General features: G+C 44.4%; 2 protein-coding genes across 3 annotated transcripts; both read left to right on the top strand.

The window, feature by feature from the left end:
- Positions 1 to 903: 903 nt before the first annotated feature.
- Positions 904 to 3680, top strand: LOC119318372. Its single transcript, XM_037592918.1, has 5 exons — positions 904 to 1924; positions 2033 to 2127; positions 2245 to 2356; positions 2925 to 2977; positions 3106 to 3680. The coding sequence occupies exons 1-5, from the start codon at positions 994 to 996 to the stop codon at positions 3325 to 3327; spliced, it is 1413 nt and encodes a 470-aa protein (XP_037448815.1). The 5' UTR covers positions 904 to 993; the 3' UTR covers positions 3328 to 3680.
- A 1778-nt stretch (positions 3681 to 5458) lies between these two features.
- Positions 5459 to 16171, top strand: LOC119318373 (N-alpha-acetyltransferase 35, NatC auxiliary subunit-like). Of its 2 annotated transcripts, XM_037592920.1 has the most exons (17): positions 5459 to 5716; positions 5795 to 5939; positions 7974 to 8041; positions 8644 to 8802; positions 8881 to 9048; positions 9789 to 9942; positions 10379 to 10458; positions 11377 to 11649; positions 11753 to 11896; positions 13093 to 13227; positions 13433 to 13531; positions 14174 to 14230; positions 14305 to 14509; positions 15077 to 15195; positions 15317 to 15385; positions 15471 to 15569; positions 15648 to 16171. In XM_037592920.1, the coding sequence occupies exons 2-17, from the start codon at positions 5819 to 5821 to the stop codon at positions 15885 to 15887; spliced, it is 2190 nt and encodes a 729-aa protein (XP_037448817.1). In that variant the 5' UTR covers positions 5459 to 5716; positions 5795 to 5818; the 3' UTR covers positions 15888 to 16171. The 2 variants fall into 2 exon arrangements, with proteins under 2 accessions (XP_037448817.1, XP_037448816.1); XM_037592919.1 differs by lacking the exons at positions 5459 to 5716; positions 5795 to 5939 and having other exon boundaries at positions 8644 to 8797.
- Positions 16172 to 27331: the final 11160 nt, after the last annotated feature.

Below are 27331 nucleotides of genomic sequence, written 5' to 3' on the forward strand. Positions count from 1 at the left end.
TCGTTGATTTCTTTTGAGTGATCACTAGTCATTGATTTGGCGCCCTTCTTCGCCTCGTCCACAAACCTTCCCATATTTTTTTTTGAGTCCAAACATACTTTCTTTATTCAACAATAGCGTTCATGGGGATGCAACTCAAAATCTGAATTCTGATCTCCCTTATAATAGCCTGATGTGCACCTCCAGTGTTTGCCTTTACATCATTAATTACCTGAAAACAATCCGATGAGACCAGCATCTTTTTAAGCATTAAATCATCAGCGGTGGCTAACGCTTCCCGCACTGCTAAGGCCTCCAAAATCGTCGGGTCTGAAATTCCTGCCCTGAATATTTTCCATATTCATTCCGACAAACAGCCGCAACTGCTCCTCGGTTTCCATGCACAGAAGTAGCTCCATCTACGTTACGTTTAGCGATTCCCGGAGGTGGACGAATCCAGGGTTGTCTCGCCGGCTTGGGAGGCCCGGCAGCTGATGATGTTGGGGCAAGATCCTCAAGCTCTGCGATGAAGCGCTGTGTTGACATGGGTGGCTGGAACACGTGTTTGTAGATTGATTTCCGACGCGCGTGCCATATCACCCACAAAGTCACAATCATGTACGTAAAATCCACATGTGGTAAAGATTCATGCATGGTGAACAGCCATAACTTTTTTTTTTTGAGAAAATGGTGAACAGCCATAACTTTGCATCTTCTCCTTTACGATGCTACCATACATTCCTCCGGAGCCTTGAATAGGGGTTTGCTGCTGGGCCGCCCGACACGGTGGGTTTCTTAGGCCCCCAGACACGGTGGGTTTGCATCTATCTGCGGCCGTATTGGGCCAATGTCAGCCCACTGCACGTGTGTTCGCAGCAGGCCGCAAATGGGCGATCGCTCGACCACTCCACTGATTCATTCCCCTCCCCCAAAACCCTATTCCACGTCCACCGAGGAGGAGGCGGAGGAGGAAGGAGTGAAGCCCCACCTCCCGCCGCCGCCGCCGCCGCCGCCATGGCGCTCCGGCTGATCAACCCGAGCAGGAAGCCCCTCCTCCACGTGCCCCGCCCCTCCTCCTCCTCCTTCTCCTCCTCGTCCTCCTCCAACAACAGCCCTCCCTTCCCTCCCCCTCCCCCGCCGCCCTCCGACGACCCCGGCCACCCGCCCCCGAACCACGGCGAGGGCCCCCAGAGGCCGGCGGCGTCCTCGATCTTCCTCGACATCCGCGAGCGCCTCAAGTCGTCCCCGGCGCCGCCCCCGCCGCGCCGGATCCCGGCCAACCCGCTCCGCCCCGGCGGGCCGCCCGCGGCCCCCTCCGTCGGCCTCGACGACATCAAGCGCAGCCTCGAGTCCTTCCGCGCCGGCTCCCCCCGCTTATCCGGCCCCGGCGTTGGCGGCGGTGTCGGCGGAGGCGCCAACCCGTCGTTCCAGGACTTGCTCAAGAACAGCGCCGCCTCCCCGGCGGGTCGCCCCCAGGGAGGAGGATCCCCCAACGCCGGCGGCGGCAAGCCGTTCAGCTTCAGCTTCGAGTCCATCCGCGAGAGCATCCGCAAGATCGACCCGCAGCAAGAGAGGCAGCGCCAGCCGCCTTTGCGGTTCCTGAACAACACCCCGGACAACATCTTCGGGAGGGAGATGCGCCAGAGGGCCGGGAAGCCGCAGCCCGGGGAGGGGAAGGAAGACGAGGACGCCGGCGTTTTTCTCGCTAATGAATACACTCCCGAACAGCTTGGGCAGATGCTCAGGGAGCTCCGGCCGGCGGACGCAGGGAAGGACGGGAAGGAGTGGTTCTCTCTCCAGGAGCTGCAGGGGCGGATCGCCAAGATCGCGGAGAAGGAGAGGGGCCAGGCTGACCCGCGGTATGGCGGCGAGTTTGGTTTGCTCCGGCAGACCTTAACGAGCCTCCATAAAGATCAGAAAGGGCAGAAGAAGCATGTCAGCACTGGTAATCCCGCCCAGCATTGCTTGTTTTTCTTTCTTCATTCACCTCTTTTACCTCCGAGGGGCAATGGAACTGACAAACTTGTGCTGTATTGTTCTTGATCGGGAGCAGTCCAGCATATGTCACTATTTGCAAACATCGGTGGAAAGCCGCTGCCGGAGTACATGCTGAGCAATCTTCCGCCGCAGGAGGAGTTGCTAGAGAGGGTGAGATTGGCCTTTTGCTTTTTCGTCTATTTTCTGTTGGTGGGAGGACTTCTCCCCTGTTTGTTTCTGATGTGAGAGTGTGATTGACTGATGATTATCGGTGCCTGCTGTCTTCAGTATTTCCATCCTGATCACATGTCAGGCGAAGAGAAGATGAAATTGGAGCTTCAGAAGGTCAGGGATGAGTTCAAGATGTCCGAGAATGACTGTGGTTCCGCACGAGTTCAAAGTAAATATCTTATACCTTACTTGCATAATACTAGTAGAATAAACTGACTTGCAAATGTAGTGTTTCAATGCCCTGTGACTTTTCCATGACTAGTGTAATATTGATAAATAGCGATTTTTAAATTTTGAGTCACCATTGTGTTTGGCAATGAAGGCTTGCATGATTTTGATGTGACGGTTAGGATTGACCCAAAGACAAAATTTGATTGAGGAGCTGATATAGCCTGTGCTAGAGATTGCAGTATAGAGTATTCAGTATTTGCATTTGAACACCTAGTATCTCTGTGAGCCAATACAATGGAGCTACGGCTCAGTTAACTTCAATGTTTCATTTTTTGACAGTAGCATGTTTTTTTCTTCATATTCTTCTGTAGCTAGTAATTGATTAGTCTGAAAAGATGTCTGGCTAGGAAGTCTTGCTTACTAACAGATCATTATGCCTGCTACTCCTATGTTTCTTCACTTGTCTAGAGCTAAGGTCGTAAGCAGTTCTGATGTTTTCTGTAGAGCATTTTATGGCATTCTGGCTCTGTTTGCACCACTGATATGCTGCGCGTTTGTTTTTTCAGTAGCCCAACTGACACTAAAAATCAAGCACTTGTCATCCGTTCTACACAAAAAGGTATGCACAATGTTGAATATAACCTTATGCGTACCGATGTTGTATTGCTGTTTTACCTTGGCACCACCTCTGGAATTGCACAAACTCCAGTTTGATCAAGTGACCCCGTCGACTCTTCTGTGATGCAGGATAAGCACTCTCGAAAGGGGCTCCAGGACATGGTCCAGAGGAGGAAGAAGTACCTCAAGTACCTGCGCAGGACCGACTGGGACTCATACTGCCTCGTCCTGTCAAAGCTGGGGCTCCGCGACACGCCCGAGTACAAGGCGGCCGACTACAAGAAGACCCAGCCGACGAAGGCGCAGTCGAAGAAGAGCAAGAGCAAGAGGAAGAGAAAGATGAAGGCGTAGAGCTCCGCGGCGCGGGACAGATGATAATTTCCCACACTCTTCTCCTTCTCTTTGGCATTGAGAACTCCGTTGGCGGTAGAATCCGTCGGGTCGACGGGCACCGAGGCTCAAGATGTCTCTGCCCTGCCAGGTCCTTGCAGTGTTGTAATTTTTTGATCCACTTCTTCTGTAATAACCAGTCGCTTGACATAGCTGCATGTTTTTCTTGTTCTGTAGCAACAGAATGTTTGTTGATCCTAGGTCTCAGCTCTCCCCTGCCCTGTTATCAGGCCAATGGATTGAGGAACAAACGGGATGATGATTACTTGTTTCTTCATTTAATCATATACGGGGTTTTGGTACCTTGTTGGTTTGCTTTGCCATGTCTGCAATCCAAATTGATCAACAGCGGAAAGGAAATGTTGTAAGAGCATCTCCAACGCTGACCCACAAATTTACTCCGGCATCCGTACGCGGACTGGTTGGATGCCGTTTGACAGAGGACAAAGTCCGTGAACACGGATTTGCAAGTAAAGGGCACATTGAAATTCAAACACGGATCAGCAAGTAAAGGGCACATTGAAATTCAAATACAAGTTTGATCCATAGCGTGCATCGGATCGCATGCTCGATCACAACCAAAAAGAGACAAGTATGTTTAAGTTTTTACATGCCCAATCACAGAAGAATATCAGTCCGTGCAAAAAATTGAGTGCTGCCTTGGCGAACCGGCAATTCGAGCCTTCTCAATGCTCAAGGTGTCGTTGTCGCCGTGAATGCAACCTCCTTCTCTGCCTCCTCTACCACCTCCATCTCCGCCAGGTCCTCGTCTAGTTCCATGCATCGACGGCGGTAGCGAAGAAGAAAATGAGAGAAAAGGGCGGGAATTAGGTGGAGGCGGCGGGGCTAAAGAAGAGAGTGGGGGATTTGGCGCTGAAATAATGCGGGAAGCTACAAAGGGCGGGCTCCGCTTTCCTTTTGGGAGGGTCATGGGTGTCAAAGTCCGACTTAGTCTCGTGTCTGGACTCCCGCAAAGCCCCCATGTTTGGTTTCAGTTTGTGGAAAAAATGTGGCCTGGACCGCTCGGCGGAGCGATACATGCCTGTGTTGGATGGCTTTCGGCATCCAGACCATGCGGTCTGGATGTATGCAAGCGGTTTGAGGGTCGACGTTGGAGATGCCCTAATTTGTTTAAAATTTTCGCCGGCTGATTTCGCATAGCTATCGCCCACTCTTCGCCATCACACAATGTTGTCGCCTTTGAAGTGGCGGATCTAGGATTTGACATTGTGAGGGTGAACATGGACAACATTCCAATGGTTAGAATTTTTTTATTGCACTGCACCAAAATTAATATAGTGAACAAACATTGCACTAGTATAAGAATTTCTTTTGTAAATTCGGGGAGGGAGGGCATATGACCCCACCCGCTAGATCGGCTATTGCACATCATTATGATCGGAACCACCAACGTTGGATTAAGCCTTCTATTTAATCTTCTTGTTCACACTTCGACGAAACCCTGCTGAAAAAGAATGTTGAAACTCATACCTTGCCACTCCGGATAGTTTTGTCGGTCTCCACTGTCGATTATGTTGTCGTGACCGTTATCATGTCATAGGGAGACCCTATATCCACTCTTGATAGTAAAACCCCTAACAGATATAGGGTCTCTACTTTTTTATCGGCTCTATTTATCATATCTGCTAGTGTGTAGTAGGCGGACGCTAACTACCTTAATACTTCACTCTTTCGATGACTTAAAAAAATAGGTCATCCTCTCCTAGCTTAGAAAACAACCCGCTATTTCTATTCAGGGTTTCTAAAACTATCAACCGTGGGACAACTAGTTTAGATGCCCCAACGAACGGGAGATGACTCGTGGGATATAAGTGGGAGAAAGTGAAACATGTTGGAGTCTGCCAACATGGCTAGTACTCCAATAATAAACAAATACTCACGTAACGTCTTACATTATGAAACGGCAGGAGTACTTCAATATTTGTATGAGTAATAAATAAATCTAAGCGCATCAAATACACTGCAGAGTAAATAAACCTCTGTGGAATTGGAAAAAAGAAACAATACGTTCTCATCATCATCAAAAAGGTGGAAGGAGATTCACTGGGTGCGAGAGTGACGAAATCCGTAACAACTCCGCCCACAGATTCCACCTCCACGGCACGCAAAAGCCTCCGCCGCCGAAACCCCTCCGCCCCGCGCCGCCAAAGCCGCCTCCACAACCCCCCCTCACCCCAACCCCCACCCCCACCCAGGCGCGGCGGCGGCGGCTCCACCTCCACCTCGACCGCGCGAGAGAGCGGAGGAATCGCCCCTCCTCGCCGGCGCCCTCCTCAGCCCTCGGCTGGCCTGGGCCGAGGCGGAGCGAAGATCCCTCCATCTTCGGCTGGTAAGGGAGCCCTAGCTCTGCCCGGGCCGCCGTCGGGTTTCGCTCCGGTGTGCTTACCATCATTGTTGCCGTGGGCAGTCGAGTCGCATCCGGCCAGATCCGATGGAGGCGGGCTCCTCCTCGCCCGCGGGCCCCGCGCCGGGGCCGCCGCCCTCCATACCCCCCTCCGGCGACCAGGGCGTCTGGGCCGACGTCTCGCCGCTCATCGCCGCCGCCTGCGCTGGTAAGCTCGATGCGCCCAGCCCGCCTCCCTGCTGTATTTTCTAAGACGTTGAAAGTTACAGTACAAGTTATTTTGAAGAGCCGGGAGTATTAGCAGGTCTACGGACCGTGGCTCGGTCGATCTCGTGTTGTGTGTGTGTGCGCGCGCGCGCGCGCGCGTGCGTGTGTGCGGATGGCTGCTTGATCGAGTTCACAGTGTGTTTCCAGCAATGTGGAATGCGCGCTTGCATTGGACTGACTAGACCTGTACTCATTTTCTCGCGTTACAAGCAGAGTACAATTGGCTCCTCCTTTCCTTTGCAAGCAGAGGGACAATGGGTTCCTCTGTTCCTGACAGAATCGATTACGAAGGCCCCTAGGAGTCGGTCCTGTCTGCGTGAGTTTATGCGGTATCTTATATCATGGATGCGTTGCCGCAAGCATGCAGTTTCATGTACTGGAGCAGGTTTGTATCATGCGTATGGTCGGAAGATAAGAGACATGCCGACACTGTGTTGCTTTCTTGTAATCCCTAGGTGATGTGTGAATTTTGGTTTGTGCCAAGTATGCATCTATTTGGTTCTTCGAACCAATTTGGTGCTTGTTTGATGGATTCGGATCAACCTTAATTGAACCGAAATCTGTTCATCCAAAGCGTTTGAGTTTAACCCATGTCTATCCCAACTAGCCCTTAGGTTGCTGCATACAGTGCCTTCAGAATTTTAATGTGTGACCAAATGTTGCCCTATTTGAGAGGTATATGCATAGCCATATGGATAACATGTTTGGGGGTGTCTACTTTACTTTGTGACGTCACATGACCATGATCCAAATGTTGCCCTACTTTACTTCTGCTTTGGTATGCAAGCAGGATGGCACATAATGACATCATATTTTCACGTCTTCCTTCTGTTAAATGCTGAAAACAGATAAATACCATTACTCATGTTCTCATTTAGTGGTTTCACAAGATTGCCTTGTGCATGGTAATGGGGATTGTTAGAATAAAAAACCTTGCTGGTTGCCTGTTCACTAGTTCTTATTCTTTGGTGCCCCATTGTGGAAGTCAACTGTAGCTGGATGCAGTGAGGGATGCACTGAATTTGGAAAGGGGCAAAGCTTGTGGTGTCTGAGCTTTCATCTACCCTCTTGGATCTCCCCCTGGTTTGGCTTACCTGGGGTTGAGCTAGAGGGTTGGAGGGAGCGATCGCCCACATGCCAGGATTACCTAGAAGGATACACATGAATAATTTTGTGAATCATACCTATTGATCACTCCTTTTATTTATATTGGTGGGAAGGAGTTCAAAGTCTGTTCTCAACAACATGATATGAATTGTTGGTCAGGGAAATTTGTTGTCAGGATAATATTATATTACTAGTGCTGACTGGACAAACTGAAAATTTAGTCTGTTAATGCAATCCTTATTGATAATAGACAGGACATTAGTCATTTTTGAGAGAACATTTATTCTGGACAGACAGGAAGTGAGTAACCTCATTGAGAACAGAGAATTTCACTCATGTTAGGATTTAGGATTATAGGCTTGGGCTTAAGTTTAGGGCTTAGGAGTCGCATTGTTTGCTTGCATCTATCTTAGATCTGTGTTATTGTGCCTATTTTGAGTTGACTTGCGCATAGTGTGCCAATGTGGGGGCAGTTATCTGTTAAATTTTTGCTTGAGCTCGTAATGAATGGTGTCTCTTTATAGACCAGTCTCCTGAACTCCTGATAAGAGAGAATTCCAATAATATGGACCTAAAAGATAGATTAAGATATAATATATAGCTTCCCAACTGGATTATAGAAACGAAATATAACTTATTATGGCTAGTGTTGTGGATTTGTGGACTCTTGGGTTCGATTAGCCCTGTGCGTGACGGCACTGTCACTGGTGTGTGTCTCCCCAAAATAACTCCAAAACAATTTTGATGTGAATGTATCTAGGACTGTCATATTTGAGCAGATGCCTGAAAATCGAGTCGACGCTGATATCTGGTAGTTAATTTATTATTTCTATCAACTGTTCTCCTTCTAATTTCTTCATGCTTGTAGATCTCCAAGATGGGGAACTTGTTCATGGGGAGAACTTCAGTTTGTTTGCCGCAATGTCTGCATTGGAAGTAAGGACCTCATTATCTCCCCTGCTCTTTTGCTGTGTTTCAACTCCCATTTTTTCTGTTGCGTACTTCAGAGTGTCAAATGATGTTTTTGTGTTTACTAAATTATTTTACGCAACCAGTGGTTACTAATTAGTTGACATGTACTCCCTCTGTAAAGAAATATAAGAGCGTTTAGAGCACTAGAGTGGTGATCTACACGCTCTTATATTTCTTTATGGAGGGAGTAGACATGTACTCCCTTTTAAACTTTTCCCTATTAAGCTTGAACTTGAGTTGCTTTGATACTGAGTTCTGGATATGCAAGTTTGTTGCATGAAACTTGCACTTGAGTTGCTTTGATCTGAATTCTGGACGTACACCTTAGGCTTGGAATTACTCTTGAGTGCTGAGCCTCACTATACAACTGATCACGACTCTGTACAAGCTTTCCAGTTCATAGTGAGAAAGGCAAATACCAGAATTCTGATTATATTATTTCAGGATACTTTGGTATTATAGGCCTGCCGAGTGACTCGTTTACCATTTGATTTGTGGGATTTCAATTTAATTATTTAGATCCATTGCTTAATTGGGTTCTCTGCGTCTATTGCATCTTGATACAGATAATGGACCCTAAAATGGATTCTGGTATCGAGAGAAGTGGATATTATTCCATCGATGAAGCCATAGAAGATGGCATTGCCCCAGTTCCACTTAGTTTGGACAGAACACTTGACATTCAACGAACTCTTGATGTCATCGACCATCTTTTCTCATGTGAGGTACTTCAGTGCAACCATGTCTAATAAGCAGGTGTTTCATTTGGCTAAACTACTTTATCGGACTGCTTTATTTTTCAGGCAACCTGGCACAAGGGTCACACTCTAGCACAAACTGTCTTCACATGTATCTACCTTATGAAAATGGAGAGAATTTCATCGCATGCTGTCCTAAATAGCTTCTGCAGGATTTTGCGTGCTACTTGTAATTCTGTCATTTCTGTCGTTTCAACTGCCCGAACTCATGAGGTACTTTTGCTGGAAATTTTCTATCGCCATTCCCCACTGATTTCATTTATATGTACTCCGAGTCTTGACATAACGAAGCCGTGCATGTTGGTTTATGCTCGTATTTAATTTCATATACGACGAGTAGGCGCATATTGTTATTGTTGAAATGTGGAGATTCCAGTGCAACAAAAACATCACCTCCCATGTCAGACTACCTCTTTATGAGTGGAATATGTAATGCGTCACTTTTCATCTTTTTGTCTGTATAATCAATGTTTCCAGTGAGATGCGTATGTGCTCTGCTCTTTCATCTATTATACCTAAAAGGTGATTCAAAAATATTTATCATCTTGGTGAACTTCATTAGGACTGAATACAGGCACCTTCATTAGGATGTAAGTCTGGTAGTTGGTTGTTTCAGTGAATTTGGTTTCTGACAACCCAAACAACAAAATTCGGCAAACCTGAATTTGTTTTTCATTAACTGCCAAAAGAAATGAAAAACATACCTTGAGTTAACTGGAAATTTGGCTTGTTTGGTTCGGTGTCCTGTTCCGGTTTTGGCTTTCCTGTGCTATGCCCAACCTAGGGGCTTTTGTTGGTTGAGATCTGTTCACATAACCTATAGGATGGCATGAAAATCGAATTTGAATACAGGTTGGTCTTGTTAATATGAGTCAATTTTATCTAGTTTTTAATCTAAGTACCATACTTCCACTTATTACATAAGATATGATCTTCATCGTATGCTATTGTAGGAAGAAGACCTCTTTACGATGTCTTTTGGACTGCCTTTGAATGGTGAAGGTGATGATAAGTGCTTGTCAGTTCTGAACTCGGTTGAAGAGACAATATCTCGTCAATTGCGTGCATGTAAATCCCAAGCATTATCCAAGAAAAAAACACTAGAAGGTACTTGTATTGCCGTTGCAGATATCCTTTGATTCAATTAAATGTTCATTATTTTGCGTTGTGTAAAACCTTGTTCCTTGTTTTATCAATTTGCTTATGTCATGGTCCGAAGTCCAAAATTGCAGCCTTTTACAAAACATACAACTAAATATATGTTCCTGCTTTTTAAAATAAAATTACAACTAGCTTTCCTTCGGCTTGGAAATTTGCGGACTGCTGATTAGTTTGCGTCAAGTTGTTTTGTATATGGAGTTTCTAAGTAAGTTGGTACATCATCTTAAAATATATACCACTTAGTCTTTAGATTACGACACCAAATTATAAAAGAATTTGGACGCTGGACATTTGAAATAAAAGCGAAGTTATTGAATTGCTTATTTGATTTGAACATGCGCTGTAGGCTTTGTGTTATTAACTAAAAAGTTTATTACTGCAGAGTTTGAATCACTGCAGGATAATCCTGAGCTGGAAGAGGGTTACTGCAGAGCCTTGTTGTGCAGATTACGTTTTCGTAAGGTCTTAACCCATGTTTCCTTTCCAATTCTTCACTTCAGTTGTTCAGTCTAATTTCGTCAATGCTGATACTTGATGTGTGTATCATGTTGGTTATCTAAGCTTATGCTCTGTTATTGTGGTAACATGGTGGTTTCAAATTAAGCAATGGGAAGTCAAGTTATAAACTGGTGCTATCTAAATTGGGAAGTTTTTAAGAATTTGCCAGTGCATTCATTGGCACCTCGATTTACCACTCGATGGATTCTGAACGACTGTCATTGAGACAATTGAGTGAGACTGAAATGGCATTGAATTGAGTGGCAATTCTCACTTTTCTCTTAAAATTGTCAGTGAGAGGGGAGGGACATAGAGTTTGTTTCGGCGTTACAGCACTTTACCCACTATATGCATTGATTGTGATTATGATCAACAACAACAACAACAAAGCCTTTTTTATTGCGATTATGATATTGTTGCTAAAACTAAATGTTATGTTGTATATATCATAGGGAAACAAGTGTTTTTTAAGCGCTACGCGCTGAGCGAGCGTTTTGCCTCCGCCTTGACCGTTTCTGACCAAAACGCATGCTTAAGCACAATTAGGCGCTAGGCGTTTTGCCTCCAGCCCAGTGCCTAGGCGCATGTTAAGCATGCGCCTAGGAGCACCTGATTTTTCAGTATATGGAAATGTGCAAATAAGGACCACCATAGCTGATTGCATAAATAAATGCCAAGTTTAGTCCTGGGTGATCATCTTAATGATGCTTAAGAGGGGTTTTCATCAATTTCTAAATGTCATCACATGTCTGTATGGCCGTGTAGCACTTTACCATGTCATCATGTGCATTCATGTGCATGAGCAAACCTCATGCAAGAAGATGATACATAAGAGGTTTTTAATTGATTTCTGAGTGTCTTCACATTTTTGTTGTTATGTAGCATTTTCACCATGTGGTTACGTGCATGAGGAAACCTCAAGGAAGAGGATTGGATTTGGCTCGCAAGCATGTTACGTCATGCTTGGCTGAGCTTAGTTTGATGCTGAAGTCCCAAGAGTTCCTTAAGTCTCGGTCTGACATTACATCGCAAAAAGGTGATGAAAGCTGCACCACTGCATCAGGTTGCTGCCCTATTGGCTTTGATGTCAGTCTGAATAGCAGACTTCTGAGTCCAGCACCACCGCGTGCTGTTCAAATACTCGCCTGGAGTGATGTAAGTTCACATCGGTGCCATAAATTATGCTTCCATACTAGTGAATAGTTTCTGTATACTCCTTTTCAACTTGATAAGCATTGCGTCAACTTCATTGTTACAGGCAATTAGGTACTTTGAGAAGCTTCTGCATGATCTAGATATCATTTGTGCTCTGTCGCTTGATCCCGTGCTTGAGAATGTTCTTCACTTCATTGCACAGTTCCAAAAATCTGTACCTGATTTGGTTCCTAGAGCATTTCTTCAGGTGGGTCACACTGACATGCTTCAAGGGCCATCTTTATCACTGTTATGCTGTAGATGTTTTGACTCATCTGACATTAGTGTTTTATTTCCCCTGGATTGCAAAAAATGACTAATATCTGTCTGCTATGTTAGATATAGAAAAGGTTTTGTAGATTCTATCATTTATGTATGAGATCTGTTTTTCAATTGTATTTGTATATGTGTATGAACTATTCTTTAACTGATTGCTGTACAAATTTGGTTATGAACCATTGCTTTCTGTGGATGTGGAGTATGTCATACGTTGTAGTTATGCAGTAAGTGCTACTCTTGGATTTTGTTTTCATTTGGTATGATTTGTGAACTTCAACTTTATGATTGTCACGAATCTAAACACTTCCGGTAGTTGAAGTCTGGATATCAGAATCGAACTACTTTTCCTTATTGTTAACAATGTGGTTAGCTTATTTCTGCAAATACCCATCCTTCTTTGTTTCGTTCCTATATCCATAACTGATTTTTAGGAGACTGCTGTTTCATTACTATTTTTCTTTATAAATTGATCCCTCACAGAAATCCCTTTTGGAGCTCGGCCTCCAAATACAAATTTGAAATTTCATCAAAATTCATGTTTTTATATTTCAAAAAATTCTGAAAAAATACAGATATACATGAAGACATAACATACATATGTGTAAATTTTCAGTTCAAAATACATTGAAATGAGGGCTGTGCAAAAAAGACAAATCTGAGGCTATTTAACACATGATACTATTCATCCTCCCAGGTCATGAATTTATCTTTTTTGTACAGGCCACAACTCAAGGTATTTCGTCATGAATTTTTACACACATGTGGGTTACATCCTTACATACATGCTTTTTTTTTCAAAATTTTTTGAACCATAAAAGATTGAATTTGAATTTTTCAAAAATAAAGGCCTCCATGGAGCTCGGCCTCCAAAACGCCTCTCTCGATCCCTCGGTGGTATATAAATAGCTTTGAGGTTTTCTTAGTAGTCCAGTAAAGGATTCATTTATGTTGTAACAGTAAAGGATTCATTTACTGGCTCATTTTCTGTTCCATTAGGCCTTCTCTTGTAGAAATATGATTTGTTTCCCAATCCTAAGTCTTATCCTGGCAAATATGTATTCAGTGAATTATGTTATAGTTTGTTGTTTCCCACTTACATTAACATACAAAAATCCATTGAAACAGACTTTATTGGTTCAAGATGGCAAACTTTATGGGCGAGACTTGTTTTGCGATGTAATTTCAAGGGCTTTGTCATTACCGGATATTATAGGAGATAAGGAATTCCAGTCGAATGAGTTTGTAGTGCAGCTAGGTCAGGTCAGCCACCAGGATTATTCCTTTTTCAACCTTTACGTCATATATATTACTCATGCAGTCATAAAAATATACTTCCTCTGTCCCATAATATAAGAGCGTTTTTGACACTAGTGTAGTGTCAAAAACGCTCTTATATTATGGGACGGAGGGAGTATATCTGGAGTTCTGTGCATATCATTGATCAAGTGCATTAATGACCTTGTAGTTGGTTATCAACTTGCTTAAAATTCTCTGTACAAACACTGCATGGCAACGGCGCAAGCTTGGGAAGAGCTTGCAGGATTGGAGTACCATTTCCATACAGGTTTGTTACACATACAATTTTCTACTTGCTCCCTTTTGCTGTTTCCCATAAGTTGCACATCATTAATACCTGTCTTCTTGCTTTGTTTTCTAACATGACCCTGGATCAAACACGCTTAGCTAGTGAAACTGACCTTGGATCAAACACACTTAGCTAGTCAAATTGTGAATGCAGTTTCATGCTAACCTGCGGTTCTGTCTCTAAAATTGGTTATTGCTATGTCAGCTATGAATGCCATTATATCTTTCATAATCATGCAGAAAAAGAACTGGATTTCTGAATTAACCTTTCCCTACTGGGTTGAGTGAGTATTCACTTCATCGTGGTACTGAGCACTTGCATGTTTCTGTCACTGTTGGTAACTTGATTCTTGAGTAATGATAGAGGAAATGCCCTACTAGGACTATCATTTTATGACAAGGTGAAAGAAAGGGATCAATCACAAATGGGAAAGCAGTAATTTTGGTAGTGTCAAATGTGCCCTGTTTTTACTTCTACTATTACGCAGCCAACTGTTAAGGGCTTATGATGATTACACATCTATAATAGTTTGAGACCGAGCATTCTATGGTTGTGACAGTTTGACCATTGGTCATCTCTAGATCTTACACTTATATTGTTTTGTACCTATACATATTGCAGTTGGAGCTTGCATTGAAAAGAGAGTTCGGTGAAACTAGGAATGTCTTGGCCGATGAGGTATCTCTGGTTTCAAGTGCTTGCTGTAGTAGTTAGTTGTCATATATTTTGACATTGTTTTGTTGGTGGTGCAGAACATGTGCATGAGAGTATCAAAGCAACTACTTGTTTGGTCTCAAGAACATACATACTGGATTGCTTCTCGGTTTCTCATATTGGGTTTTGAGCTTGACCTCTATTCTCCGAGTGAATACTGTATGGTGTACTGGTATATGCATGTGGTGTTTATAAAGCTGATAGAGAAGATGCAGTTACGAATCCTTGCTAGCAACGAAAACTGTAAGTTATCATGCCTGTTCAGAATTTTTTGTTAGATTATTGTCATTAAATTACAGGTAGATGATGTGCTTCTAGATTTCCAATTTAGCAGGGTTGTCAATATTATAAAAATGACCATGTAGCATTCCGGATGTCTATCAGATATTCAGATATGTCAGCACCTTGATGGTTTGAGTTGCATGTTGTGCATCTTACTGCTTCATGTATCTGCCTCTTAGAATCCATTTGGAAAACAATAGAATTAAGAGAACAAGAAGACTACAGGAAAATAAATTGCAGAATTCAAACGGGAGACTGTTTAAATAAATAAGCACACATTGCCATCCAGAAGCTGAAAAGGAAATTAGACAGAATGAAATATGTAATTACGTCAAATCAAAACTTCCTGTTTTGGGGGTATATTTGGTTATAATATTCATATATTGTTACTGGTAAGTGGTAACACCACTATGGAGAAAATTCATTTGATGCTGTTTCCTACTAAGTTTCTATAAAACACCATGCCATCTTTATCAATATTCTCTTAGTAGATTGGTTTCTAATTTGTCCTTATTGTTATCGGTTCAGCGCGAAGAAAAGGGAAAAAGAAGAAGGATCATTCAAAGGACTCTGTACGAGACACACCATTTCCTCCTTCATGTTTATTGCTTCAGTGCTATGTTCTATTATCAGAAGGACTTTCAATGGTACATATGGCACTAATGCCCCTCCCTCCCCGGCAACGTAGAACAGTCACAGAGCGTAAATTATATATATACCACCGTTCCCTGTTGCAACTAAACAACATTTATCTGTTTGCTAATGCAGTTGCTGGCTGCCCTGAGGAAGGAAAGCAAGTCATTCCAGTCACCAAGTATCTTCAATACTGAACAAGAGGTGGTTCAGATAGTTTTGTGAATTCTGATATCCTTATAGACATGGCTTTAGACGAGTCTGACGAATCTTGAACCACTCTTCGCAGAGATTCATGCAGCATTTCGATCTTCTCCAGAAAGCACAAATACCCGAGTGCATTACCTACTACAGTTTCAAGGAAGCGGCTGCCCAGGCATACATGGCAGTCAGTACTCAGCCTTGAAACCCCCCATTCACTAGTCTTTCCCTCTGCTTATTTGAACCTAACCGTTATTTTTTACAGGACGTAATGAAATACAACTTTTTCAAGGAAATCCAGAAGATAATCCCCTCCTTGAAAGGTAGTTTTGCGAGCGAACCAGAAAAGCTTGCAGAGCTCCGCCAGATTGAACAGGTTGCCGAGCACAATAGGATAGCCCTAAACATCATCAACCACGTTGGTGCTAGCGATCCGAAACTGAGGGTTTCGTTTGAGTTTACGCACCATCCCCACTTTGCGGTCGCAGTTGTAAAGAGATCATAGGTTCTTCTCAAGACAGGGTAAAAGATTTTCCAACTCTGTTTTAGTGATGGCACAGCTCGGGTCTGTCATTCTTGATTGTTCATTTGGTTCGGGCAAATCTCTATTTAGGCTGCACGAACGTGACAATTTTGTAGACAACAGGAAGAATATAGCAAATGCCAGGAAAGGCTCACGCCCCTGGCTTTATTCTGTCTAGCAATTTTTGATATCATTTATTCTGCAAAACACACTGTACAAATGTTCTATATTTCCAGCGAGAAGTTGTTGGCAGATTGAGTTTAGTGGAATTGTTGTGTTATCTAGGAGGGAAGCAGCTTCTCTTATGTTGTTTGTGGTATTTTGGTAACACAACACAAGGCACTTTCGAAAAGGATATATTGAGCAGTGCATCAATGTATCACAAAGATGATATAGATGAAGTGAAGTAAACATATTCTTTTCATTATGCATAGCAATGCATTGGTCGGTTTCCACAAATTCATTTATCTATAAAATCTACACTGCATCGGCTTGTATATATTATCATTTCATCACATTTAAATTGGGATACATGGCATATGGAATTTGGGATATCATGTTGAAATGTCCCCAACAAGTCTAGCGATGTTGTCCATATCACTAGATTTGCTAGTTGCAACAAGTTACGAGCATATCTTGTGGTTGAAACTTTTTTCTTTTTTGGAATAATTAACTGCACAGAATAAAAGTGCATGTAGAATGAAGTTATGTCTTGTTCTTATGAGGAAAGTTATGAGCATAAGTTCAACAGTAGCACCCTCTCCAAACATCAAGGGTGCATACATTTAAGCATAGGCATGTGAATGATGAATTGCAAATATTTCCTTATGATGATAAACCATACATGGCATGATAACACCAATGCAATATATCCATGTTTCTATAGACTGCTACATGCATATATAGTTAGTACTCCACTCTCCAACCGAGATACCTTTGCACCATGGGTATTAAGTAATGAAACAAAATATTGCTTTAATTGACAATATATTCTCTTTTACTTCCAATTCATCACAGAGGCAACTGGTCAACTATAATAATCACTCACAAAGATCAACCTCAACTAATGCACAGAAGTCCATCTTGCAGATCTTCAATCCAAACAGTCCAGTGATTGAAATACTACATTGGAGAGCATATATACATCTATATATATCATGCATATCATTAGTAGGCCAAGGTACTTGCAAGGGAACTGCATTATCGGCATAGGAAACTGATTGAGCAGAGCTTCAAAATCCAGCCTGTAGCAACAAATAGGATACACAAGGCTCTTGGCTAGGTTTGCACAGAGACCCGGAGCAATACCAAAGCTATATAGGATCTGCTTGGTTACCTCAATGTCAACATGAGACGGCGATATGAATAGAGCCGCATCATCTGTGTAGAGAGTGACCCGCATAAGTGAAGTTGGCAGCTAAACTGGGGTAAGTGCGCCAACCGAGCAAGCTTTGTTGAACAACTAGTGGAGGGAGCATTGCGATCTTAAAAAGCATCGGGGAGAGAGGGTCGCCTTGCCTGATGCCTCGCCGATGAAAGAATCTCGGGCCCAGTTCCCCATTAGCCATTGTTGGAAATATGCCCTAGAGGCAATAATAAAATGGTTATTATTATATTTCCTTGTTCATGATAATTGTCTATTGTTCATGCTATAATTGTGTTATCCGGAAATCATAATACATGTGTGAATACATAGACCACAACATGTCCCTAGTGAGCCTCTAGTTGACTAGCTCGTTGATCAACAGATAGTCATGGTTTCCTGACTATGGACATTAGATGTCATTGATAACGGGATCACATCATTAGGAGAATGATGTGATGGACAAGACCCAATCCTAAGCATAGCACAAGATCGTGTAGTTCGTTTGCTAGAGCTTTTCCAATGTCAAGTATCATTTCCTTAGACCATGAGATTGTGCAACTCCCGGATATCGTAGGAGTGCTTTGGGTGTGCCAAACGTCACAACGTAACTGGGTGGCTATAAAGGTGCACTACGGGTATCTCTGAAAGTGTCTGTTGGGTTGGCATGACTCAAGACTGGGATTTGTCACTCCGTATGACGGAGAGGTATCTCTGGGCCCACTCGGTAATGCATCATCATAATGAGCTCAATGTGACCAAGTGTTTGGTTACGGGATCATGCATTACGGTACGAGTAAAGTGACTTGCCAGTAACGAGATTGAACGAGGTATTGGGATACCGATGATCGAATCTCGGGCAAGTAACGTACCGATTGACAAAGGGAATTGTATACGGGATTGATTGAATCCTCGACATCGTGGTTCATCCGATGAGATCATCGAGGAGCATGTGGAAGCCAACATGGGTATCCAGATCCCGCTGTTGGTTATTGACCGGAGAGTCGTCTCGGTCATGTCTGCGTGTCTCCCAAACCCGTAGGGTCTACACACTTAAGGTTCGGTGACGCTAGGGTTGTAGAGATATTAGTATGCGGTAACCCGAAAGTTGTTCAGAGTCCCGGATGAGATCCTGGACGTCACGAGGAGTTCCGGAATGGTCCGGAGGTAAAGATTTATATATAGGAAGTCCACTTTCGGCCATCGGGAAAGTTTCGGGGGTAATCGGTATTGTACCGGGACCACCGGAAGAGTCCTGGGGGTCCACTGGGTGGGGCCACCTATCCCGAAGGGCCCCATGGGCTGAAGTGGGAAGGGGAACCAGCCCCTGGTGGGCTGATGCGCCCCCCTTGGGCCTCCCCTGCGCCTAGGGTTGGAAACCCTAGGGGTGGGGGGGGGGGCGCTCCACTTGGCTTGGGGGGAAGCCACCCCTTGGCCGCCGCCCCCCTTGGAGATTGGATCTCCTAGGGACGGCGCCCCCCAGGGCCCCTATATAAAGAGGGGGGAGAGAGGTCAGCCGCACCCTTGCTCCTGGCGCCTCCCTCTCCCTCCATAACACCTCTCCTCCCCGCTTGCGCTTGGCGAAGCCCTGCCGGGATCCCGCTACTTCCACCACCACGCCATCGTGCTGCTAGATCTCCATCAACCTCTCCTTTCCCCTTGATGGATCAACAAGGAGGAGACGTCTTCCCCAACCGTACGTGTGTTGAACACAGAGGTGCCGTCCGTTCGGCGCTTGGTCATCGGTGATTTGGATCACGACGAGTACGACTCCATCAACCCCGTTCACTTGAACGCTTCCGCTCGCGATCTACAAGGGTATGTAGATGCACTTCTCTCTCTCGTTGCTAGATGACTCCATAGATTGATCTTGGTGAAGCGTAGAATTTTTTTATTTTCTGCAACGTTCTCCAACAGTGGCATCATGAGCTAGGTCTACGCGTAGTTTCTATGCACGAGTAGAACACAAGATGTTGTGGGCGTCGATTTTGTCAATTTACTTGCCGTTACTAGTCTTATCTTGATTTGGCGGCATTGTGGGATGAAGCGGCCCGGACCGACCTTACACGTACGCTTACGTGAGACAGGTTCCACCGACTGACATGCACTAATTGCATAAGGTGGCTAGCGGGTGTCTGTCTCTCCCACTTTAGTCAGATCGGATTCGATGAAAAGGGTCCTTATGAAGGGTAAATAGAAATTGGCATATCACGTTGTGGTTTTGGCGTAGGTAAGAAAAGTTCTTGCTAAGAAACCTATAGTAGCCACGTAAAAATTTGCAACAACAATTAGAGGACGTCTAACTTGTTTTTGCAGCATATGTCGTGTGATGTGATATGGCCAAAAGGATGTGATGAATGATATATGTGATGTATGAGATTGATCATGTTCTTGTAATAGGAATCACGACTTGCATGTCGATGAGTATGACAACCGGCAGGAGCCATATGAGTTGTCTTAATTTATCTATTACCTGCGTGTCAATATAAACATCATGTAATTACTTTATTTTATTGCTAAACCGTTAGCCATAGTAGTAGAATTAATAGATGATGAGATAACTTCATGAAGACACGATGATGGAGATCATGGTGTCATGCCGGTGACGAAGATGATCATGGCGCCCTGAAGATGGAGATCAAAGGAGCAATATGATATTGGTCATATCATGTTACTATTTGATTGCATGTGATGTTTATCATGTTTTGCTTCTTATTTGCTTAGTACGACGGTGGTAAATAAGATGATCCCTCACAATAATTTTAAGAAAGTGTTTCCCCTAACTGTGCGCCGTTGCGAAAGTTCGTTGTCTCGAAGCACCACGTGATGATCGGGTGTGATAGATTCTAACGTTCACATACAACGGGTGTAAGCTAGATTTACACATGCAAAACACTTAGGTTGACTTGACGAGCCTAGCATGTACATACATGGCCTCGGAACACAAGAGACCGAAAGGTCGAACATGAGTCGTATGGAAGATACGATCAACATGGAGATATTCACCGATGATGACTAGTCCGTTTCACGTGATGATCGGACACGGTCTAGTTGAGTCGAATCATGTATCACTTAGATGACTAGAGGGATGTCTAATCTGAGTGGGAGTTCATTAAATAATTTGATTAGATGAACTTAAATATCATGAACTTAGTCTAAAATCTTTACAATATGTCTTATAGATCAAATGGCCCACGCTAATGTCAACCTCAACTTCAACGCGTTCCTAGAGAAAACCAAGCTGAAAGATGATGGCAGCAACTATACGGACTGGGTCCGGAACCTGAGGATCATTCTCATAGCTGCCAGGAAACAATATGTCCTAGAAGCACCGCTAGGTGAAGCACCCATCCCAGAGAACCAAGACGTTATGAACGCTTGGCAGCAGCGTGCTGATGATTACTCCCTCGTTCAGTGCGACATGCTTTACAGTTTAGAACCGGGGCTCCAAAAGCGTTTTGAGCAACACGGAGCATATGAGATGTTCGAAGAGCTGAAAATGGTTTTTCAAGCTCATGCCCGGGTCGAGAGATATGAAGTCTCCGACAAGTTCTACAGTTGTAAGATGGAGGAGAATAGTTCTGTCAGTGAGCACATACTCAAAATGTCTGGGTTGCACAACCGCTTGACTCAGCTGGGAGTTAATCTCCCGAATGACACGGTCGTTGACAGAATCCTTCAGTCGCTCCCACCGAGCTACAAGAGCTTTGTGATGAACTTCAATATGCAGGGGATGGAAAAGACCATCCCTGAGGTATATTCAATGCTGAAATCAGCGGAGGTGGAGATCAAAAAGGAACATCAAGTGTTGATGGTGAATAAAACCACTAAGTTCAAAAAGGGCAAGGGTAAGAAGAAGGACGGCAAGGGAGTTGCCACGCCCGGTAAGCCAGTTGCCGGGAAAAAGCCAAAGAATGGACCCAAGCCTGAGACTGAGTGCTTTTATTGCAAGGGAAAGGGACACTAGAAGCGGAACTGCCCCAAATACTTAGTGGACAAGAAGGCCGGCAACACTAAAGGTATATATGATATACATGTAATTGATGTGTACATTACCAGTACTCGTAGTAGCTCCTGGGTATTTGATACGGTGCGGTTGCTCATATTTGTAACTCAAAACAGGAGCTGTGGAATAAACGAAGACTCGCGAAGGACGAGGTGATGATGCGCGTTGGGAATGGTTCCAAGGTCGATGTGATCGCCGTCGGCACGCTACCTCTACATTTACCTACGGGATTAGTTTTAAACCTCAATAATTGTTATTTAGTGCCAGCTTTGAGCATGAACATTGTATCTGGATCTCGTTTAATGCGAGATGGCTAATCATTTAAATTCGAGAATAATGATTGTTCTATTTATATGAGAGATATGTTTTATGGTCATGCCCCGCTGGTGAATGGTTTATTCTTAATGAATCTCGAACGTGATGTTACACATATTCATAGTGTGAATACCAAAAGATGTAAGGTTGATAATGATAGTCCCACATACTTGGCACTGCCGCCTTGGTCACATAGGTGTCAAACGCATGAAGAAGCTCCATACAGATGGACTTTTGGAGTCTCTTGATTTCGAATCATTTGACACGTGCGAACCATGCCTCATGGGTAAAATGACCAAGACTCCATTCTCCAGAACAATGGAGCGAGCAACCAACTTATTGGAAATTATACATACTGATGTGTGCGGTCCAATGAGCGTGGAGGCTCGCGATGGCTATCGTTATGTTCTCACTCTCACTGATGACTTAAGTAGATATGGGTATGTCTATTTGATGAAACACAAGTCTGAGACCTTTGAAAAGTTCAAGGAATTTCAGAATGAGGTAGAGAATCAACGTGACCGAAAGATAAAATTCTTACGATCAGATCGTGGGGGGGAATATTTAAGTCACGAATTTGGTACGCACTTAAGGAAATGTGGAATCATTTCACAACTCACGTCGCCTGGAACATCTCAGCGTAACAGTGTGTCCGAACGTCGTAATCGCACTCTATTGGATATGGTGCGATCTATGATGTCACTCACTGATTTACCGCTATCATTTTGGGAATACGCTCTAGAGACATCTACATTCACTTTAAATAGGGCACCGTCTAAATCCGTTGAGACGACACCGTATGAATTATGGTTTGGGAAGAAACCTAAGCTGTAGTTTCTAAAAGTTTGGGGATGCGATGCTTATGTCAAGAAACTTCAACCTGAAAAGCTCGAACCCAAGTCGGAAAAATGCGTCTTCATAGGATACCCTAAGGAAACCATTGGGTATACCTTCTACCTCAGATCCGAAGGCAAGATCTTTGTTGTCAAGAACGGGTCCTTTCTAGAGAAAGAGTTTCTCTCGAAAGAAGTAAGTGGGAGGAAAGTGGAACTTGATGAAGTGTTGCCTCTTGAACCGGAGAGTAGCGCAGCTCAAGAAAATGTTTCTATGGTGCCTCCACCGACTAGAGAGAAGGTTAATGATGATGATCATGAAACTTCAGATCAAGTTGCTACTGAACTTCGTAGGTCCACAAGGACACGTTCCGCACCAGAGTGGTACGGCAACCCTGTCCTGGAAAACATGTTGTTAGATAACGGTGAACCTTCGAACTATGAAGAAGCAATGGCGGGCCCAGATTCCAACAAATGGCTTGAAGCCATGCAATCCAAGATAGGATCCATGTATGAAAACAAAGTATGGACTTTGACAGACTTGCCCGATGATCGGCGAGCGATAGAGAATAAATGGATCTTTAAGAAGAAGACAAACGCGGATGGTAATATTACCATCTATAAGGCTCGACTTGTCGCTAAGGGTTATCAACAAGTTGAAGGGGTTGACTACGATGAGACCTTCTCACCCGTAGCGAAGCTGAAGTCCGTCCGAATCATGTTAGCAATTGCCGCATACTATGATTATAAGATATGGCAAATGGACGTCAAAACAGCATTCCTCAACGGCTTTCTTAAGGAAGAATTGTATATGATGCAGCCGGAAGGTTTTGTCGATCCTAAGAATGCTAACAAGGTATGCAAGCTCCAGTGCTCCATCTATGGGCTGGTGCAAGCATCTCGGAGTTGGAACATTCGCTTTAATGAAATGATCAAAGCGTTTGGGTTTATGCAGAATAATGGAGAAGCCTGCGTTTACAAGAAAGTGAGTGGGAGCTCTGTAGCATTTCTCATATTATATGTGGATGGCATACTTTTGATGGGAAATGATATAGAACTTTTGGACAACATTAAGGCATATTTGCATAAGTGTTTTTCAATGAAGGACCTTGGAGAAGCTGCTTACATATTAGGCATCAAGATCTATAGAGATAGATCGAGATGCCTCATAGGTCTTTCACAAAGCACATACCTTGGTAAGATATTGAAGAAGTTCAATATGGATCAGTCCAAGAAGGGGTTCTTGCCTGTGTTGCAAGGTGTGAAATTGAGCTCAGCTCAATGTCCGACCACGACAGAAGATAGAGAAAAGATGAGTGTCGTCCCCTATGCCTCAGCCATAGGGTCTATCATGTATGCCATGCTGTGTACCAGACCTGATGTAAACCTCGCCGTAAGTTTGATAGGAAGGTACCAAAGTAATCCCGGCATGGAACACTGGACAACGGTCAAGAATATCCTGAAGTACCTGAAAAGGACTAAGGACATGTTTCTCGTATATGGAGGTGACGAAGAGCTCGTCGTAAAGGGTTACGTCGATGCTAGCTTCGACACAGATCTGGATGACTCCAAGTCACAAACCGAATACGTGTTTATTTTGAATGGTGGGGCAGTAAGCTGGTGCAGTTGCAAGCAAAGCGTCGTGGCGGGATCTACATGTGAAGCGGAGTACATGGCAGCCTCAGAGGCAGCGCATGAAGCAATCTGGATGAAGGAGTTCATCACCGATCTAGGAGTCATAACCAATGCGTCGGGGCCAATGACTCTCTTCTGTGACAACACTGGAGCCATTGCCCTTGCCAAGGAGCCCAGGTTTCACAAGAAGACCAGGCACATCAAGCGTCGCTTCAACTCCATTCGTGAAAATGTTCAAGATGGAGACATAGATATTTGTAAAGTACATACGGATCTGAATGTCGCAGATCCGTTGATTAAACCTCTTCCGCGAGCAAAACATGATCAACACCAGAACTCTATGGGTGTTCGATTTATCACAATGTAACTAGATTATTGACTCTAGTGCAAGTGGGAGACTGTTGGAAATATGCCCTAGAGGCAATAATAAAATGGTTATTATTATATTTCCTTGTTCATGATAATTATCTATTGTTCATGCTATAATTGTGTTATCCGGAAATCGTAATACATATGTGAATACATAGACCACAACATGTCCCTAGTGAGCCTCTAGTTGACTAGCTCGTTGATCAACAGATAGTCATGGTTTCCTGACTATGGACATTAGATGTCATTGATAACGGGATCACATCATTGGGAGAATGATGTGATGGACAAGACCCAATCCTAAGCATAGCACAAGATCGTGTAGTTCGTTTGCTAGAGCTTTTCCAAATGTCAAGTATCATTTCCTTAGACCATGAGATTGCACAACTCCCGGATACCGTAGGAGTGCTTTGGGTGTGCCAAACGTCACAACATAACTGGGTGGCTATAAAGGTGCACTACGGGTATCTCTGAAAGTGTCTGTTGGGTTGGCATGACTCAAGACTGGGATTTGTCACTCCGTATGACGGAGAGGTATCTCTGGGCCCACTCGGTAATGCATCATCATAATGAGCTCAATGTGACCAAGTGTTTGGTCACGGGATCATGCATTACGGTACGAGTAAAGTGACTTGCCGGTAACGAGATTGAACTAGGTATTGGGATACCGACGATCAAATCTCGGGCAAGTAACGTACCGATTGACAAAGGGAATTATATACGGGATTGATTGAATCCTCGACATCGTGGTTCATCCGATGAGATCATCGAGGAGCATGTGGGATCCAACATGGGTATCCATATCCCGCTGTTGGTTATTGACCGGAGAGTCGTCTCGGTCATGTCTGCGTGTCTCCCGAACCCGTAGGGTCTACACACTTAAGGTTCGGTGACGCTAGGGTTGTAGAGATATTAGTATGCGGTAACCCGAAAGTTGTTCGAAGTCCCGGATGAGATCCTGGACGTCACGAGGAGTTCCGGAATGGTTCGGAGGTAAATATTTATATATAGGAAGTCCAGTTTCGGCCATCGGGAAAGTTTCGGGGGTAATCGGTATTGTACCAGGACCACCGGAAGGGTCCCGGGGGTCCAACGGGTGGGGCCACCTATCCTGGAGGGCCCCATGGGCTGAAGTGGGAAGGGTAACCAGCCCCTGGTGGGCTGGTGCGCCCCCTTGGGCCTCCCCTACGCCTAGGGTTGGAAACCCTAGGGGTGGGGGCCGCCCCACTTGGCTTGGGGGGGAAGCCACCCCTTGGCCGCCGCCCCCCTTGGAGATTGGATCTCCTAGGGTCGGTGCCGCCAGGGCCCCTATATAAAGAGGGGGGAGGGAGGGCAGCCGCACCCTTGCTCCTGGCGCCTCCCTCTCCCTCCGTAACACCTCTCCTCCCCGCTTGTGCTTGGCGAAGCCCTGCCGGGATCCCGCTACTTCCACCACCACGCTGTCGTGCTGCTGGATCTCCATCAACCTCTCCTTTCCCCTTGCTGGATCAAGAAGGAGGAGACGTCTTCCCCAACCGTACGTGTGTTGAACACGAAGGTGTCGTCCGTTCGGCGCTTGGTCATCGGAGATTTGGATCACGACGAGTACGACTCCATCAACGCCGTTCACTTGAACGCTTCCGCTCGCGATCTGCAATGGTATGTAGATGCACTTCTCTCTCTCGTTGCTAGATGACTCCATAGATTGATCTTGATGAAGCGTAGAAATTTTTTATTTTCTGCAACGTTCCTCAACAACCATGCCCCAGGAGGAAGTAGTAGCCTAGAGCAGACAAATGATATCACACCACCAGCTGCCAAAATCCACATATCTCCCAACTTCCAGTCAATAAATCCAAGACACCGAGTTAAAGGCGCCCGTGATGTATAGCTGCATGAATAGACCAGGCTCCTTACGTTTATGCAGGTTACTGACGACATTCTTAACCAAAAAAAAGTCAATCCCTCCATTTTTACATACAAAGCCACACACTTAGATTGCAGGTATCAATATAAAATTTAATGCTTGTTTTGTAAGTTGGCTTTTCTTTTTGTTTACCGGGATCATTAATACGCCGCATGCATGCACAGTGGCGGAGATATTTTATATAGATGTAAAATGTATATTCTATAATGGCCTTGTATGCTTTTGAATTGGATGAAAGCACTCTCTGAGAAAGGCACCAGTTGGCGTAAGGTGAGAGTCTAAGGATGCGTTTGGTTGCCCACAAAATCGCAATCAGGCCCAGTTGGACCACGAAATGTGCGTTTGGTTGCGAACGCAGTGGGCTAGCTGGCATTCGCACGAAGCTTAAAGCAGCCCTCAACCTTGGTCACATTCGCACGAAGCTTAAAGCAGCCCTCGGCCTGACAGGAGCACTGATAGCTGTGATTCAGGCACATGTCATGTTCATGTACAAGAGAGTTGTTCGTCATGCTGAGAGAACTGTCAACAGATATGCTCGAATGCTTATGCGGGAGCAGGAGAGAATCGCCAATCTGAACTACATATACAACCACAATGACACAGAGGCTCTATGGATGCTTAGAATGAAAAGAGCACCATTTGCTAGACTTGTTCAGGCCTTCAGGACCAGGGGCTGCTAGAAGATAGCATCCACACCAGTGTGGGAGAGCAAGTCGCCATGCTCCTTCATATTGTTGGCTATAACCAGAGGTTCAGGGTTATCCACTGTTGGGGAGCTCAAAGGAGAGTGATACGTCTCCAACGTATCTATAATTTTTTATTGTTCCATGCTATTATATTATCCATCTAGGATGTTTTATATGCATTTATATGCTATTTTATATGATTTTTGGGACTAACCTATTAACCTAGAGCCCAGTGCCAGTTTCTGTTTTTTTCCTTGTTTTTGAGTTTTACAGAAAAGGAATACCAAACGGAGTCCAATTGACATGCCAATTT

The sequence above is a fragment of the Triticum dicoccoides genome, chromosome 6A (genome assembly GCF_002162155.2).
Source record: "Triticum dicoccoides isolate Atlit2015 ecotype Zavitan chromosome 6A, WEW_v2.0, whole genome shotgun sequence".
In the NCBI taxonomy this organism is placed as follows: domain Eukaryota; kingdom Viridiplantae; phylum Streptophyta; class Magnoliopsida; order Poales; family Poaceae; genus Triticum; species Triticum dicoccoides.